General features: G+C 46.7%; 1 protein-coding gene across 1 annotated transcript in view; it reads right to left on the reverse strand.

Moving 5' to 3' along the window:
* Positions 1-15,114, reverse strand: part of cobl (cordon-bleu WH2 repeat protein) — a 67,793-nt gene that overhangs the window by 26,433 nt on the left and 26,246 nt on the right. The window contains 4 exon segments of the mRNA XM_049026025.1: positions 4,929-5,114; positions 11,508-11,596; positions 12,389-12,433; positions 12,984-13,212. Coding sequence (XP_048881982.1) covers positions 4,929-5,114; positions 11,508-11,596; positions 12,389-12,433; positions 12,984-13,212 — 549 coding nt within the window.

The raw sequence follows: 15,114 nt of genomic DNA on the forward strand, positions 1-15,114 counted from the left end.
AAAATGTAGATGTCGTTCAGTGCTAATGTGAGGCCGTGCACAGAATGTGCAACCTTCTGCATAAAAGCCCAAATTAAAAAAAGCTTAAAAAGTCAGATCAGTTACATGAACAAGATTTATATCCAACAACCTTTCAGCTACAGTCATGAAGCCTGTAATAAGGCTGATTACTTTCTTCTTCTTATCCTTAGCAGCTACGGCAAATTACTTTCAAATTTCCTTCCAAAAAGCGGACAGAGTATCTGCCCTCTTTCTGTCTCTCTGTCCCTCTCTGTCCCTCTCTCTGTCCCTCTCTCTGTCTCTCTCTCTCTGTATGCATGCGTGATCGCCTGAGCGGTAGGAGCGTGGTGTCAGTGTGAGGGTGAGTGTGAGGGTGAGTGAGTGACTGTGGCTTTTCCCCCACTTTTAGTTTTAGATTAGTTTACTACTGATTGTGTGTTTTATTTCTTTTTCTCTCTGACTCCGGTCGGGGTGCCGTGCAGGCATGGCCGCTGACAGTGAGGACAGTTTTTCGTGTCTGAGTCTCAGGCACGGCTTTAAGTGTGTCCCTGACCCCGCCGTTTCGGTGGAGGACTGTTCGCTCGCGGTCGGCGGAGTAGTTGGAGCTGCTAATGTTGTTTCAGCGTCCCGAATGAACATTGGACATTGTGATTTTTCTGAAAGATGTTTCCATGGTTGATGACCTCGTAGCAAATGGTCTCACCATTAAAAATTAATTCGTACAGGTATTGCCCTTATCAAGCCCGTCAAAAAAAGCTGTTTTGTCTAATGTTCCCCCGTTTATTGGAAATGAACTTCTGTGCAATGTTCTGGGGCGCTACGGGAAGTTGGTGAGCCCCATTAGGATGATTCCTCTCGGCTGCAAAAATGCCGAATTCAGGCACGTCATGTCATTTAAGCGGCAAACATTTATGATTCTTAACGCGCCGCAGGAGGTCCTGGACGTGTCTGGTAAGGTCACAGTGGAGGGCAAAGTTTATATGATTTTTATCAGCTCCGAGAGTGTGAAGTTTTTTGCGTGCAGTGGTTTTGGGCATGTGCAGCAGGCCTGCCCGCGAGGGGAGCCCCCCCCCCCGAGGGAGTGCGAGGAGGGGCGCGGGGCCCCGGCGCTCCCCCCCCACTCCCGAGCCGCGCCGGGCCGGCGGGCTGACAGAGGAGCCCTGCACTTACCAGATTCTGATAAAGATTATGAGGACGTAGAGAGTTTGGCTGATGACTTGGAGGACTCACAGGCCTCCATGGGCTCCAGCACCCCTGTAGGTAGGACCAAGGTTCACTCTCTTGAGCAGATCGTTTTCTTTCTGGACAGCACTAAAGGCCAGAGAAAACCCAAGATAGAGTCCTATTTCCCTGATTTGAAACTGTTTTTAGCTTCATGTAGAATTACGATGGCGATGAGGAAATGTACTTTTGACGAGCTTGATAAACAGAAGCGGTACAGATTAAAGAAGCTGATGGGTACTGTTAGGAGTGTGTTACGCCACCGCTAGCAGTACAGTGGGTTTATCTTCTGTTTTTTTTTGTCCTTTATTAGCTCTTTTTTTGAGGCTTTGTTGATTTTTGGCTCGCTAAATATTAACGGGTGTTGCAACGCTACTAAAAGAGCTGCGTTGTTTGATTATTTTGCTGTAAAAAAGGTAGATGTTACAAGAGACTCACAGTGATGAGGGGAACCAGGCTCAGTGGCGGGCTGACTGGGGCGGCCAGGTTGTTTTTAGTCATGGCTCTTCTGTCAGTGCTGGGGTCACTCTGCTGTTCTCACAGAGGGTCCCAGTCCTGCGACCGGTGGTTACAGAAGTTGTACCTGGGAGGCTCCTGTGTGTTCAGTTTTACCTGCATGAACTGTTGTTCTCGTTTATTAATGTGTTTGCACCAAATGTAGGCTCAGAACGGGTGGCCTTTTTTTTACAAATTTAAACACGTTCTTAGAGACGCTGTCACAGGAGAGCGTTGTTGTTGTGGCAGGTGATTTTAATTCTACTCTGGAGCACGTGCTCGACAGGAGTCACGAGGAGCCTCACCCTGGTTCAGCTTCTGTTCTGCGATCTGTTATTGACTAGCATGGTCTGATTGATGTGTGGAGAGACCATTTCCCAAAGTGCAGACAGTATACCTGGGTGAAGGTGAACTCTAACATGGTGTCTGCTGCTCGGCTGGACAGCTTTTATATAAACTATCGGAATAAGGGCAGGTTTTTAAGCTGTGGCATCGCTCCCTTCCCTCTCTCCGATCATCATTTTGTTTCTGTCACTTTCTCTTGCACTGATTTCTCCTCGCAACATTGTTGCTGGCGTTTTAGTAATAAATTAGTTCAGGACCACAACTTTGTACGATCTTTCTACTTCTGGGAGGTGTGGAGGGAGAAAAAAAATCACAATTCAAGTCCCTCAGTCAATGGTGGGATGTCGGAAAAGTGCAAATTAAGCTTTTCTGCCAGAACTATGCTGCATATTTCCAGTCTGAACTACAGAACCGGTTTAAAAGACTGGAGGATGAGATCTTGCAGCTGTGCACAGGAACAAAGCATGGCAGGGTGGGAGATGCTGAGGCCCTGCAGAGGAACCGACTCCTGTTGAAAGACCTTCTGGTGGAGAGAGGGGCTGGAGCGTTGGCCCGGGCCGCTATACGAAGGAGACTGATATGGACGCCTCCACCGCATATTTTTTTGGGTTGGAGAAGCACAGGGTAGAGAGAGAGCCTTTTTGCCACTTGATCCTCCCCAATGGGCATAGTACGTTTGACAAGCACGAGATTTTACAACACTCAATAGCCTTTTATGAGAACCTGTTCTGTGCTGAGGCCTGTGATCAGACAGTGGCTGATCAGTTTCTTTGGGACTTACCGAGTCTTTCAGTCGCAGACAGAGGTGAGCTGGAAGAGCCTTTGACTCTGACAGAACTTACTGCTGCTGTCCACGAGCAGTCAGTCGGGAAAGCACCAGGCCTGGACGGACTGACCGCGGAATTTTATAAATGTTTCTGGCCCCTGATTGGTGAAGATTTGTTCTATGTTTTTCAAGAGAGTGTTGATATGGGCCTTCTTCCATCCAGCTGCCGGAGGGCTGTTCTAACGCTGCTGCCCAAGAAGGGGGATTTGGGACTTCTGAAGAACTGGCGACCGGTCTCGCTTCTCGGTGTGCGACCTGCCCTTCCTTCCCAGAACTGTGTGTTACCCCGTTGGTTGCTGTTGATCACAGTGACACTGGTCACATCCTTTCTTTTCGGTTCTTGCGGGACATCCGGTTCTCCCAGGCAGGGAGGAAACTCCTGTACCATGTTGCCGTTAAGTCTTTTTTTTCTCATGACCTGAAAGGGAGGCCAGATACGAAGTGGAGGCCCATTTGGCTGCTCCAGGGGAGTTTTTGCCGTCATGGAGGCTCCTCTATAAGAGACGGCTTCCCAAACGTTCAGGGGACCTCCAGTGGAGAATCCTGCACTGCATAATGCCCACCAACAGTTTTGTGTCTCGGTTTAATGCTGATGTTGTGTCTCAGTGTTTGTATTGTAGTGAGCGTGACACTGTTTTCCATACCTTCTGTCATTGTGCCAGACTGGCACCACTGAGTGGGCTGCTGGGTCGCTGGTCTGGGGATCATACTCACTGATGCTATTTTCATTTTTGGATGAAAATGTTCCAAACCTTGAATGGCTAAATGTTGTCTGGCAAATTTTTTTATTGGACAAGCAAAATTGTCCATTTGGAAGATTCTACGTCAGCGTCAAGAGGGTCAGGCCATTGACGTTTTGGACATGTTTAAGACCCTGGTGGAGTCACGTGCTCGTGTTTTATCAGGTGACAGACAATTTGGTTGTTTTTCGGGAAAAATGGGTTTTCGACAAGGGACCTGTGATTTTTTCTGCTGATGGCGCTTTGGTTTTTGCCTGGTGATTCACACTGAGTTTCTGTTCCGGCTGTGATTAGGATTGTTTGCAAACTGTTTAATAAAGGTGGTTAAAAGTCAAAAAAAGTCTCTCTCTCCCTCTCTCTGTTTCTCTGTCTCTCTGTCCCTCTCTCTGTCCCTCTCTCTGTCTCTCTCTCTGTTTCTCTGTCTCTCTCTCCCTCTCTCTGTCTCTCTCTCCCTCTCTCTGTTTCTCTGTCTCTCTGTCCCTCTCTCTGTCCCTCTCTCTGTCTCTCTCTCTGTTTCTCTGTCTCTCTCTCCCTCTCTCTGTCTCTCTCTCCCTCTCTCTGTTTCTCTGTCTCTCTGTCCCTCTCTCTGTCTCTCTCTCTGTCCCTCTCTCTGTCCCCCCCCCTCTCTGCCCCTCTCTCTCGGCCTGGAGCACCAAGCAGAGGAGAAACGGTTGGTGGCACTTTAAAGTGTATAAAATATGGTGTCTCACAGCATAAACTAGATCATTTCCTTGTTAGTAAGGTAACGGTACCCTCCATGCGCTTACAGAAAAGTCAGGCTCCACGTGGGAACAATGCATGATGCTTACAGCAGTTATACAGCCTGTTTTGCGACTATCATTATTTTATCACAGTGGACCATGGCGGCCATGTCATTAGAACTCTACCTTAATTAAATGATGTGACCCTCTCTCGTTAAGTGGGATCTGAGATGATGATCCCTGTCCATCTGCGTTACTAGGGGGCAAAACTCATACTCATACATTCTCCATAAACATCTGACCTGAAAAAACCTGCACGACACAGCGTGCGCACCCTGCCCCTTTAACCCTGATAGAAGGGAATGAGCTGCTGGACAGGAGCCCATGTTAGGTACACCACAGAGTATGTCCTCCGGGTGGAAGAAGGCCAAAACTGAGGAAACACATGTATAATTACTGTGAGAAATCATCTAAAGATCATTTATATAATGACTTAGACCTATGAAATATGAAATTCATACACTTATAAAAGAACGCATATGTAATGTACTTGGTTTTAGCTGCCTTTGATTGCTCAGTCACACAAAGGGCAGTAATCACCTCATAGGTTTCCACTAAGCACTGCAGTGTGGATGGGGTCGGCGTGGCCTGGGGCGGCGGGGGGGCCCGCCTCTTCTTCACATCGGTCTTCGGGGAGGTCCGGGAGACGTTCATGACGGACTGAGACTGGCCGAGCGTGTTGGGGCGTACCTCCACGCAGGGGGGGGGCGGAGCAGGGCTGGCATTCTGCAAACAAAAAGAAGGTGGCAGGTAACCCTACAAAAAAGGAAAGCAGAGTGTAACTCGAAGAGGGGAACTGCCCCCATACACTGGCGGCGCAGCATACTGCTGTACTGCAAGGTAGCAGGAACCAAGGTCAAAAGCTGCATTTATGAAACGTAAACTTACTGGCAAAGACACAATATGCAATTTAGATGCCGAAAACGATGAAGAAATGTAAATACAGAGAGATCTGCGTATCAGAAAAAGGCCTGCATCACTATGACAAGTGATCAGAACACAAGGCAAGCGATCTGGGATAATAACAGGTCAAAGCAGGCACAGACCCTAACCCTAATCAGATACAGACCCTAACCCTAATCAGGTACAGACCCTAACCCTAATCAGGTACAGACCCTAACCCTAATCAGGCACAGACACTAACCCTAATCAGGCACAGACCCTAACCATAATCAGGTACAGATACTAACCCTAACCAGGCACAGACCCTAACCCTAACCAGGTACAGACCCTAACATAATCAGGTACAGACCCTAACCCTAATCAGGTACAGACCCTAACCCTAATCAGGCACAGACCCTAACCCTAACCAGGTACAGACCCTAACCCTAATCAGGTACAGACTCTAACCCTAACCAGGCACAGGCCCTAAGCATAATCAGGTACAGACCCTAACCATAATCAGGTACAGACACTAACCCTAATCAGGCACAGACCCTAACCCTAATCAGATACAGACCCTAACCCTAATCAGGTACAGACCCTAACCCTAATCAGGCACAGACACTAACCCTAATCAGGCACAGACCCTAACCATAATCAGGTACAGATACTAACCCTAACCAGGCACAGACCCTAACCCTAACCAGGTACAGACCCTAACATAATCAGGTACAGACCCTAACCCTAATCAGGTACAGACCCTAACCCTAATCAGGCACAGACCCTAACCCTAACCAGGTACAGACCCTAACCCTAATCAGGTACAGACTCTAACCCTAACCAGGCACAGGCCCTAAGCATAATCAGGTACAGACCCTAACCATAATCAGGTACAGACACTAACCCTAATCAGGCACAGACCCTAACCCTAACCAGGTACAGACCCTAACCCTAATCAGGTACAGACCCTAACCCTAATCAGGCACAGACCCTAACCAGGTACAGACCCTAACCCTAATCAGGTACAGACTCTAACCCTAACCAGGCACAGACCCTAAGCATAATCAGGTACAGACCCGAACCCTAACCAGGCACAGACCCTAACCATAATCACGTACAGATACTAACCCTAATCAGGCACAGACCCTAACCATAATCTGGTACAGACCCTAACCCTAATCAGGTACAGACCCTAACCCTAATCAGACACAGACCCTAACCCAAACCAGGCACAGACCCTAACCATAAACAGGTACAGATACTAACCCTAATCAGGCACAGACCCTAACCATAATCAGGTACAGACCCTAACCCTAATCAGGTACAGACCCTAACCTTAATCAGGCACAGACCCTAACATAATCAGGTACAGACCCTAACCCTAATCAGGTACAGACCCTAACCTTAATCAGGCACAGACCCTAACCCTAATCGGGCACAGACCCTAACCATAATCGGGTACAGACCCTAACCCTAATCAGGCACAGACCCTAACCCTAACCAGGCACAGACCCTAACCCTAACCAGGCAAAGACCCTAACCCTAACCAGGCAAAGACCCTAACCCTAACAGGTACAGACCCAAACCCTAACCAGGCACAGACCCTAACCCTAACCAGGCACAGACCCTAACCCTAACCAGGTACAGATACTAACCCTAATCAGGCACAGACACTAACCCTAACCAGGTACAGATACTAACCCTAATCAGATACAGACACTAACCCTAACCCGGTACAGACCCTAACCCTAACCAGGTACAGATACTAACCCTAATCAGGTACAGATACTAACCCTAATCAGGTACAGATACTAACCCTAACCAGGTACAGATGCTAACCCTAATCAGGCACAGACACTAACCCTAACCCGGTACAGACCCTAACCCTAATCAGGTACAGATACTAACCCTAACCAGGTACAGATGCTAACCCTAATCAGGCACAGACACTAACCCTAACCCGGTACAGACCCTAACCCTAACCAGGTACAGATACTAACCCTAACCAGGTTCTGATCTTAACACGAATCCTCATTGGGTGTTGATTCTGTTCAAAAGCAGTCGTCATGTCAAATGTCAGATAGAGTGTGAATTAACAGATGCATCCCTGACACAGAAACACTCAAACGCTAAGCTCAGCGCACATGTAAATATGCACAGAATTGCCCATAGGAGCCACGTTTATGCAAAAATGAAGCACGGCTCTCAAACTGCAACTGTACCGTCCTCATTTTTGTCTCCCTACTAGCGATAAAATTTGATTTTAATCCACGATTAAGGAATCATGTTCCCAACAAATTAAGAGTTTTTAAGACTTAAATTTCAAACTCACATCTCTCTTCTCAAAATACAATATTGGTAAGCATTCTTTTCTGTGTAGCTACTCATACACAATAATTACTCAGCTGAGTCAGCACCCCCGGGGGGAGCGTCTCGATTTCAGGGGAAAAGCAGATACAAACCAGCCCTGATCTCTTTCCAGTAGCCTGTCTGAGTGGGTAAGTGCACTGGGGAGGGGGGAGGGGGGGAAACAGTCCTCTGTTCTCTGCTTATCTCTCCTGTAATAACAAAACACAAATAACGTGAATCTATTTTACACATGACAAAGCACACTTAACTGCGGTTTCAATCCTCTTAGGTTTCAACCCACTAAGTCCATTACCACAACCCTGGGCTCTTTGTATCCCAAACGAATCCCAGCGGGTCGATTAAAGCTTTTAAGAAGAGGACAAGGAAACATCCATAAATTGCCCTGTCCAATAAAGTGATTTCAGAGCAAGTGTAGAAGGACAGGGGCATCAACCAAAATTCAGCCGACATGCCACTCAGCAGAATGAAGGACATCCTCTGGATTGAAATCATTTCTCACTGACATACAGAAACGCCAGAAATTAAGTTCCTCTACCGCTACGTTCTTTCCTCCTCTGGCTAAAACATTAATCTACTATCCCTCAGTTACACAACTTAGATCGGCTGCTGATTCAGCTACTGTTTGGGCAGGTGACGCACACATTTGCACCAGAGCAAAAGCAGGCAGCGTCGTCTCAACCCCGAGTCATTTTTCACTCTGAACTTTTAAAACAATCCACGTGTCACAGACGTCAAGATACTGATGGATCACAAACATTAATCCAACCCCCTTCCTGACACTTCAGCTTAAACACTGTGATGCTGTACTCTGCTCTGTGGATGCAGGTAATTTACAAGATGGTTAGCAGACGCAAGACCTGCAAGCATTACACTCTGTGTTTATTACAGCTCAGTGTTTCTCGCCTCAGTCTCCAGGGACCAAGTTTTAGCTCCCTCCCAGCTCCCAACACACCTGTACGATGTGTGTGTGTGTATGTATATATGGAAGGGGCGCCAACCCATCGCAGGGCACACACACCATTCACTGACACATGCACACCTATGGGCAGTTTGGTAACTCCAATTAGCCTCAGGACATTTTTGGACTGGGGGGGGGGGGGGGAACTGGAGTACCCGGACATAACGATCTGCAAGCAAAATCAAAACACCAGAAACGGGAACTTTTTCAAGCCCTCCTGGTTCCAGGATTTATTCCTTAATGTTAAAAATTGGATTCATGTACACATTCCTTTTCAGCTCTAAAACACCTCATCTCAGGACAGCAGGGCTTCTAGTGATGTGAGCAGTCATGATTAAACTGAAGACTGACTAAGACGGTTTGTGTACCACAGCAAACACATCAGAAAATGCTGTGACCTGTTCTGGCTTTGGGGAAGGTTCTGACTGTACCAATCCTCCGTAATCGTGTACGACCACAGCAGTGAGGTGCAGAAGCTGGGTCAACTATGCCAAAGTTCCCCAAAGGTTGGCCATGCCTCATGCTCAGCACCGTGCCCTGGGCAGGAGTGCAGGAACCAATCAGGCTTCATGCTCTGAAGTGGGCGGGATTATCATTAGCTGTCAGTAAGCATATCAGCAAGGACATGATTGACAGCATGACATAATAAGACCATCCACAGGTTTAAATGCCTCACCTCTCCCAACATTACTTTGTTTCATCTCATATTGAAAAAAATATAACGGTACACGCATTTGTAACGAAAATTTTCGGTACGGGTCTTTCGGTTCGGTACGCATATGTACCGAATGAATGCAGCAAATGCAGAACCTTTATGTGTTTGTTAGTGTTTCCCCCGAGCAACATTCGCAAAGGGACGGATGGAGCCGTTCTGCGATGCATGCGCACGTACATCTTAGTGTGAAGCTGGAAGGTCTTAATGTGAATGCAGTGCAGATCAGATACAGTTAATTTTCTAAATGTGCAGCCTTAATATTTATTTAATTTTTATTTCCATGAGAGAATAGTTATTTTGATTTACTTTTAAGCAAATTTTAGTTCTTCATTAGGAGGTTTCAGCAGTATCGATGGAGACTTTATGTACTTTGTGAGGAGAGATTAGCTGAGCTGAATCTTTTTAGCCTCGAGCAAAGGAGACTAAGGGGGGACATGATCCAGGTATATAAGATTCTAACAGGTCTGGATGCTGTTCAGCCAAATATTAGTTTAAATACTAGAACTTGTGGCCATAAGTGGAAATTAGCAGGAAAACATTTTAAAATGAATTTGAGGAAGCACTTCATTACACAGCGTTACGTACAGTTAGAGTATGGAATAGTCTTCCTGCTAGTGTAGCCTAGGCTAAAACCCTGGGTTCCTTTAAATCAGAGCTAGATAAGATTTTAACAACTCTGAGCTATTAGTTAAATTCTCCCCAAACGAGCTTGACGGGCCGAATGGCCTCCTCTCGTTTGAAAATTTCTTATGTTCTTATGTTCAGTAAACCACTGTTTAATAAAGAAAAAATTAAGCAATTTATGTTTTGTTTCTTTTACTCCCGCTGTACCAAAAACGTACCGAACCGTGATTTGTGTCTACCGTTACACCCCTATAACATATTATATACTTCTAGTAATATTTTTCATTTCTGAAAGATCGCTGCTTTCACATACCAGCATTTCGCAAGTTGGAAAAGGGAAAAGAAAAAAATTAATTGAAGACAAGCCCAAACATCAGGCGCCATATAGTGCAAAAGATCAAATATGTCTGATGAACAGAAACAGGCCAGACGCTGGAGACTTTCATAACGGTGCAAATTGTGATCAATAGGAGTTATACTGATACTGGAAATATGCCTCATTTGATTGAACTCTTCCACTTTTCATCGCTCTACACCACCACCAAGAAAACTGAAGTGAAGACTGCAAATTAAGGCTTTGAAAGAAAGGAAACAAGTACAATGGTCAAGTTTTACATTAAAAAAAGAACAGGCTGAAGTTGTGGGCTTCGAAGGAGCCGGTTTTCCACAGGGATACCAGCAGTAATCTGTCCAGGGGAAAGGCAGGCATGCGTCAGACAACCGCAGGATCCCCCCAGTGAGAGCGCAACAAAACACAGGCGTCCATTAATTAATCCCTTGTGGCCTAATCCTCTACTGAACCCAGCTTGCTATAGAAGAAAACCACAGGAAAACAACGGAGCATCCACTAAGTCTGCAGAAAAAGGCCCCCGGCAAAAATCTCGAGGGCACGATAGCTTTCCGTGCCGGTCCACAAACCCGCTAGTGAGATTAAAGACGGCGCCTCAAAGAGCTGCTCGGAGCTGCCGTCGGGGCAGGGGGATGAATACGGCTGGACCTGGGGGGCCGGGGCGAGGCAGAGCCGCCGTCAGCGGATCAGCGGGAAAGATGAATGAGGCTTTTAGGGGATCGAGCGATTCACCTCAGATCAATATGAGCCTATTACCCATGTTATGGTTTCATTAGCGACCTATTAAAAAAAGGAGATTCTACTGTCGCATGGAGAGACTCTACAGCATCTGTAAGTCAGGGCGGTGTGTAGCTCAGTGGGTCAGGACACTTTGCCTGTGACCAGTAGGTCGGCGGTTTGAATCCCAGGGTCGGCAGAGTGATGTCACATTAGGTCCTTGAAGGCCTTTGATTCATAGTTGTCCCAGGGAGAGTCTGACTCTGCACAATTACTTCATTGTTTTAAGAGCTGCTTCTGACAACACATGTCCCCCAGTTTTCTAAGTAGCACTCATCATTGATAGGTCACGATCAGAGGTCAAAGGTTATCATTTTACTGATCTTTAGCACAGCAGTTTAGCAGACAGAAAAGGGTTTTTAAAACATTTTTTTAAAGTTAGGAAAACTTCTTAAAACATTTTTTTTAAGTTGGGAAATACAGATCATCAATAGCGCCTCCTACCTTTGATTTCCGCCGTTTGAATTTGAGGAACCCCAGGAGGCCTTTCTTCTCCTCGCCGTCGTCGCTGAGATTGTCGGAGTGGATCGATTCTGCAAGAAGCCCAACGGTTAAAGACGAGGGAGATGACCTGCAGCTCAGGTCAGCCAACACCATGCAAACGGCTGCAAGTTACACGGGAGGGAAGGGATACACAGCACACATGCATATAATGTGAGGTGCCAGCAAAGGTGCTCACGCATTGCAGCACGCTAGATTTATGATCTCGTGTGATTAGCAAGCAGTTTTAGCTGCTCATTCGCAAAACACCGGCAGTACCAAATATCACCAGAAGATGGCACCAGAGCATTGCTTTCCCTTACACGCCAAACAGAACAAGAAGTTAATCCTTTGCAAAGGCGATGATTACGTTACTACTGAGGGTGACAGTAAGGTGGATTTAAAGAGGCAAACAAAAATCAAATAAAAAAAATGCCATATGCCAAGGCTTCTTAGGTACAGTATTTAATACTAATGAAATACTGCTTGAATTGAATACATAAAAAATCTTTATAACATCACCAAAGAAACTGGCATTATTTACTGTACCAGTTGAGGTTAAAGTTACTTCAACTTAAAAACACTTAAAAAAAACAATCAGAAAACGGAAACAACCTAGAGGCTATATGTCTGCTATATGCAGCATAAACACTGTATATTAAATAATAAACTAAGTCAGTTTAAACCATTATATAGTAAGACAAGGGAAAGGTATAAAACAGGTCAATTATAGTACTGTAAATGGGCAAATCAATAAGCTGGGAGTGGGTGTATGTGGGGGGGGCACTGAGTGAGGAACACAGAAAAGGCCAAAGCAATCAATCAGACAGCATACACAACGGTACCTGAGTAGTTCAGGACAGGTGCTGAGGACATTTTGGACGGAAGAACTGGAAACAATCAGATAGGTTTGGTAGAGCTTCAGCATGTTGCAGAATCATCGTGCAGGATCATCTCTGTGTCAATGCTAAGGTCCCTTCACTAACTGTCATGTGTTTTATATCCAGCTACAGCTCAGGGTCCTTAAAAAAGGCATGAGTGAACAAAAGAGTGCAATCTGACAGGAGACCCCAAACACCGACTATAATGTGTGAATGAAAACGAAGACCTTCTTACGCCTAAGTACGCCCGAGATAGCCGACACCCGGGCCAACCGTCGTCGATCAAAAACACGATCTGCGTGTATTTCGACTGGTAATTAAGAATGGTTGGCTGAGCTAACGCTAACCCGGTGAAAGGTATCGCTCTCCACCTTTCAATCCCCAACAGAGCCCTGCATAAAGATGGCGGGGGGAACGCCGGCACACGCCCCTCCCAGAGAGACGTGTCTCTTGGCCGCCCCCCTCCTCCCCCCCCCCCCCGAACAAACGGAGCAGTCGGCAGAGACTGGATCATGAAACGGGACTAAAGTAGGACTGTGGTACAATAAGGAGGATTTACCCAGCTTCTGGTCGAGCACATAGAGCTCTCTGACGCCCAGCTCGGCCAGAGACTTGTCCAGGTCCATCTCGTGGTTGCTGATGTTGTCCTTCAGCAGGATGACATGGTCGGGGTCGAAGTCACACTTGTCACAGATGACTGGCACCAGGCTTCCTAGTGGCACCTGAGGATTGACCCGCAGCACCGCCTTCTGCTTCTTATGGAAGTTGAGCACTAGGCGTACAGTTTTCTGACAAAAGAAACAGTGAGTCTGATTCAGTTCTCATTCACCTTCAGCCATACACAAGATGAAATGAAAATGCACAAATCAACAGAACTTCGAGGATGATTTTTTCGGGATTAAACCTTTTCCTTCGGCCATTACTGGCTGATCAGCTGGCCTGCTCAGGTGACAGCGGGGGCAGGGCGTTCAGTTACACGGAGCGTAACACCCAAACACCCCCGTGTGACTGCAAGCACACCGAGCTCGGCGTGTATCCGTGATGAGTGCTCTAGTCAAATGTCTTCCACTTCAGATTTGAGAACTGCAATTTTCCATTTCACTCTGACCGATAATTATGAATTAAGACGATTGGCTTTACTCTGTACTAAAAAAAAAATCACTCCTATTCAGAAAGGAAAGCGACAAAAGGCTTCTGAAGCAAATGTATCCAGTAACGAGAAAGCCTCAACTCTGTTTGTAGGCTGTGCATAATACGGCGGTGGAGCGCAGCCAGGTCAGAGAGCACCTGGGAAAGGAAATCAGCTCTGGGAACGAGGCAGAAATAATGCATGGTAACTAAAGGTAACGGAGTCATGAAAAATTCACACCACGGCAACGGAGAAGCGGGCCACAGCCTGGTGGGGGGAGGGAAGGCAGAGAGAGAGAGAGAGAGAGACAGACAGAGAGAGAGAGAGACAGGGAGAGAGAGACAGGGAGAGACAGAGAGAGAGAGACAGACAGAGAGAGAGAGACAGGGAGAGAGAGACAGACAGGGAGAGAGAGACAGGGAGAGATAGAGAGAGAGACAGAGAGAGACAGACTTTTGACTTTTAACCACCTTTATTAAACAGGGCACAAACAGTCCTAATCACAGCCCGAACAGTAACTCGGCACGAATCACCAGGCAAAAACCAAAGTGCCATCAGCAGAAAAAATCACAGATCCCTCGTCTAAAACTCATTTGTCCTGAAAAACAGCCAAATTGTCCGTCACCTGATAAAACACAAAGTCCACACGAACACGTGACTCCACCAATGGCCTGACCCTCTTGACGCAGACGTAGAGTCTTCCAAATGGACAATTTCGCTTGTCCAATAAAAAAATTTGCCAAACAACACTTAGCCATTCGAGGTTCGGAACATTTACATCCAAAAAAGACAGAGAGAGACAGACAGAGACAGACAGACAGAGACAGAGAAACAGAGAGAGTGAGAGAGACAGAGAAACAGAGAGAGACAGAGAGACAGAGAAACAGAGAGAGAGAGAGATGGACACAGACAGACAGACAGACAGAGACAGAGAAACAGAGAGAGAAAGAGACAGAGAGTGACAGACAGAGAGAGACAGACAGAGAGACAGAGACAGAGAGAGACAGAAACAGAGAGAGAGAGAGACAGACAGACAGAGAGAGACAGAGACAGACAGACAGAGACAGAGAGACAGAGAAACAAAGAGACAGAGAAACAGAGAGAGAGAGACAGAGAGACAGAGAGAGAGAGACAGAGAGACACGGAGAGACAGATCTCATGCTGCAGGCTCCAGATGCCACACAAACCTACCTTGACATGGGAGCCTTTACTCATCGGTGACACTCCCTGCCGCATCACCCACAGTGTTAAAGATCAGAAAAGGCTGCTCAGCAGCCGTATACACGTGACCAGAGGGGCGCTGCGCAGGGCAAACTTAACGAGCTTAAATCTCAGAGGCATGGACGATAAGACCGGACAAAAGAGACGTCCGAGCAGACGCCAAACAGAGGCCTGTAATGCACACAGCAGCAGCACCGAGCCAATGAAACACAGTGGCAGAGAGCCCTCAGCCTCATTGTTCCCGAATACACCGGAACACAGCAGTACTACTTACTATACATAAAATAAAAAAAAACTGAATCACAAGCTGAGATAGTGATCACCTTCTTTGGATTGTTGA

The sequence above is a fragment of the Brienomyrus brachyistius genome, chromosome 9, assembly GCF_023856365.1.
Source record: "Brienomyrus brachyistius isolate T26 chromosome 9, BBRACH_0.4, whole genome shotgun sequence".
NCBI classification, from domain to species: Eukaryota; Metazoa; Chordata; class Actinopteri; order Osteoglossiformes; family Mormyridae; genus Brienomyrus; species Brienomyrus brachyistius.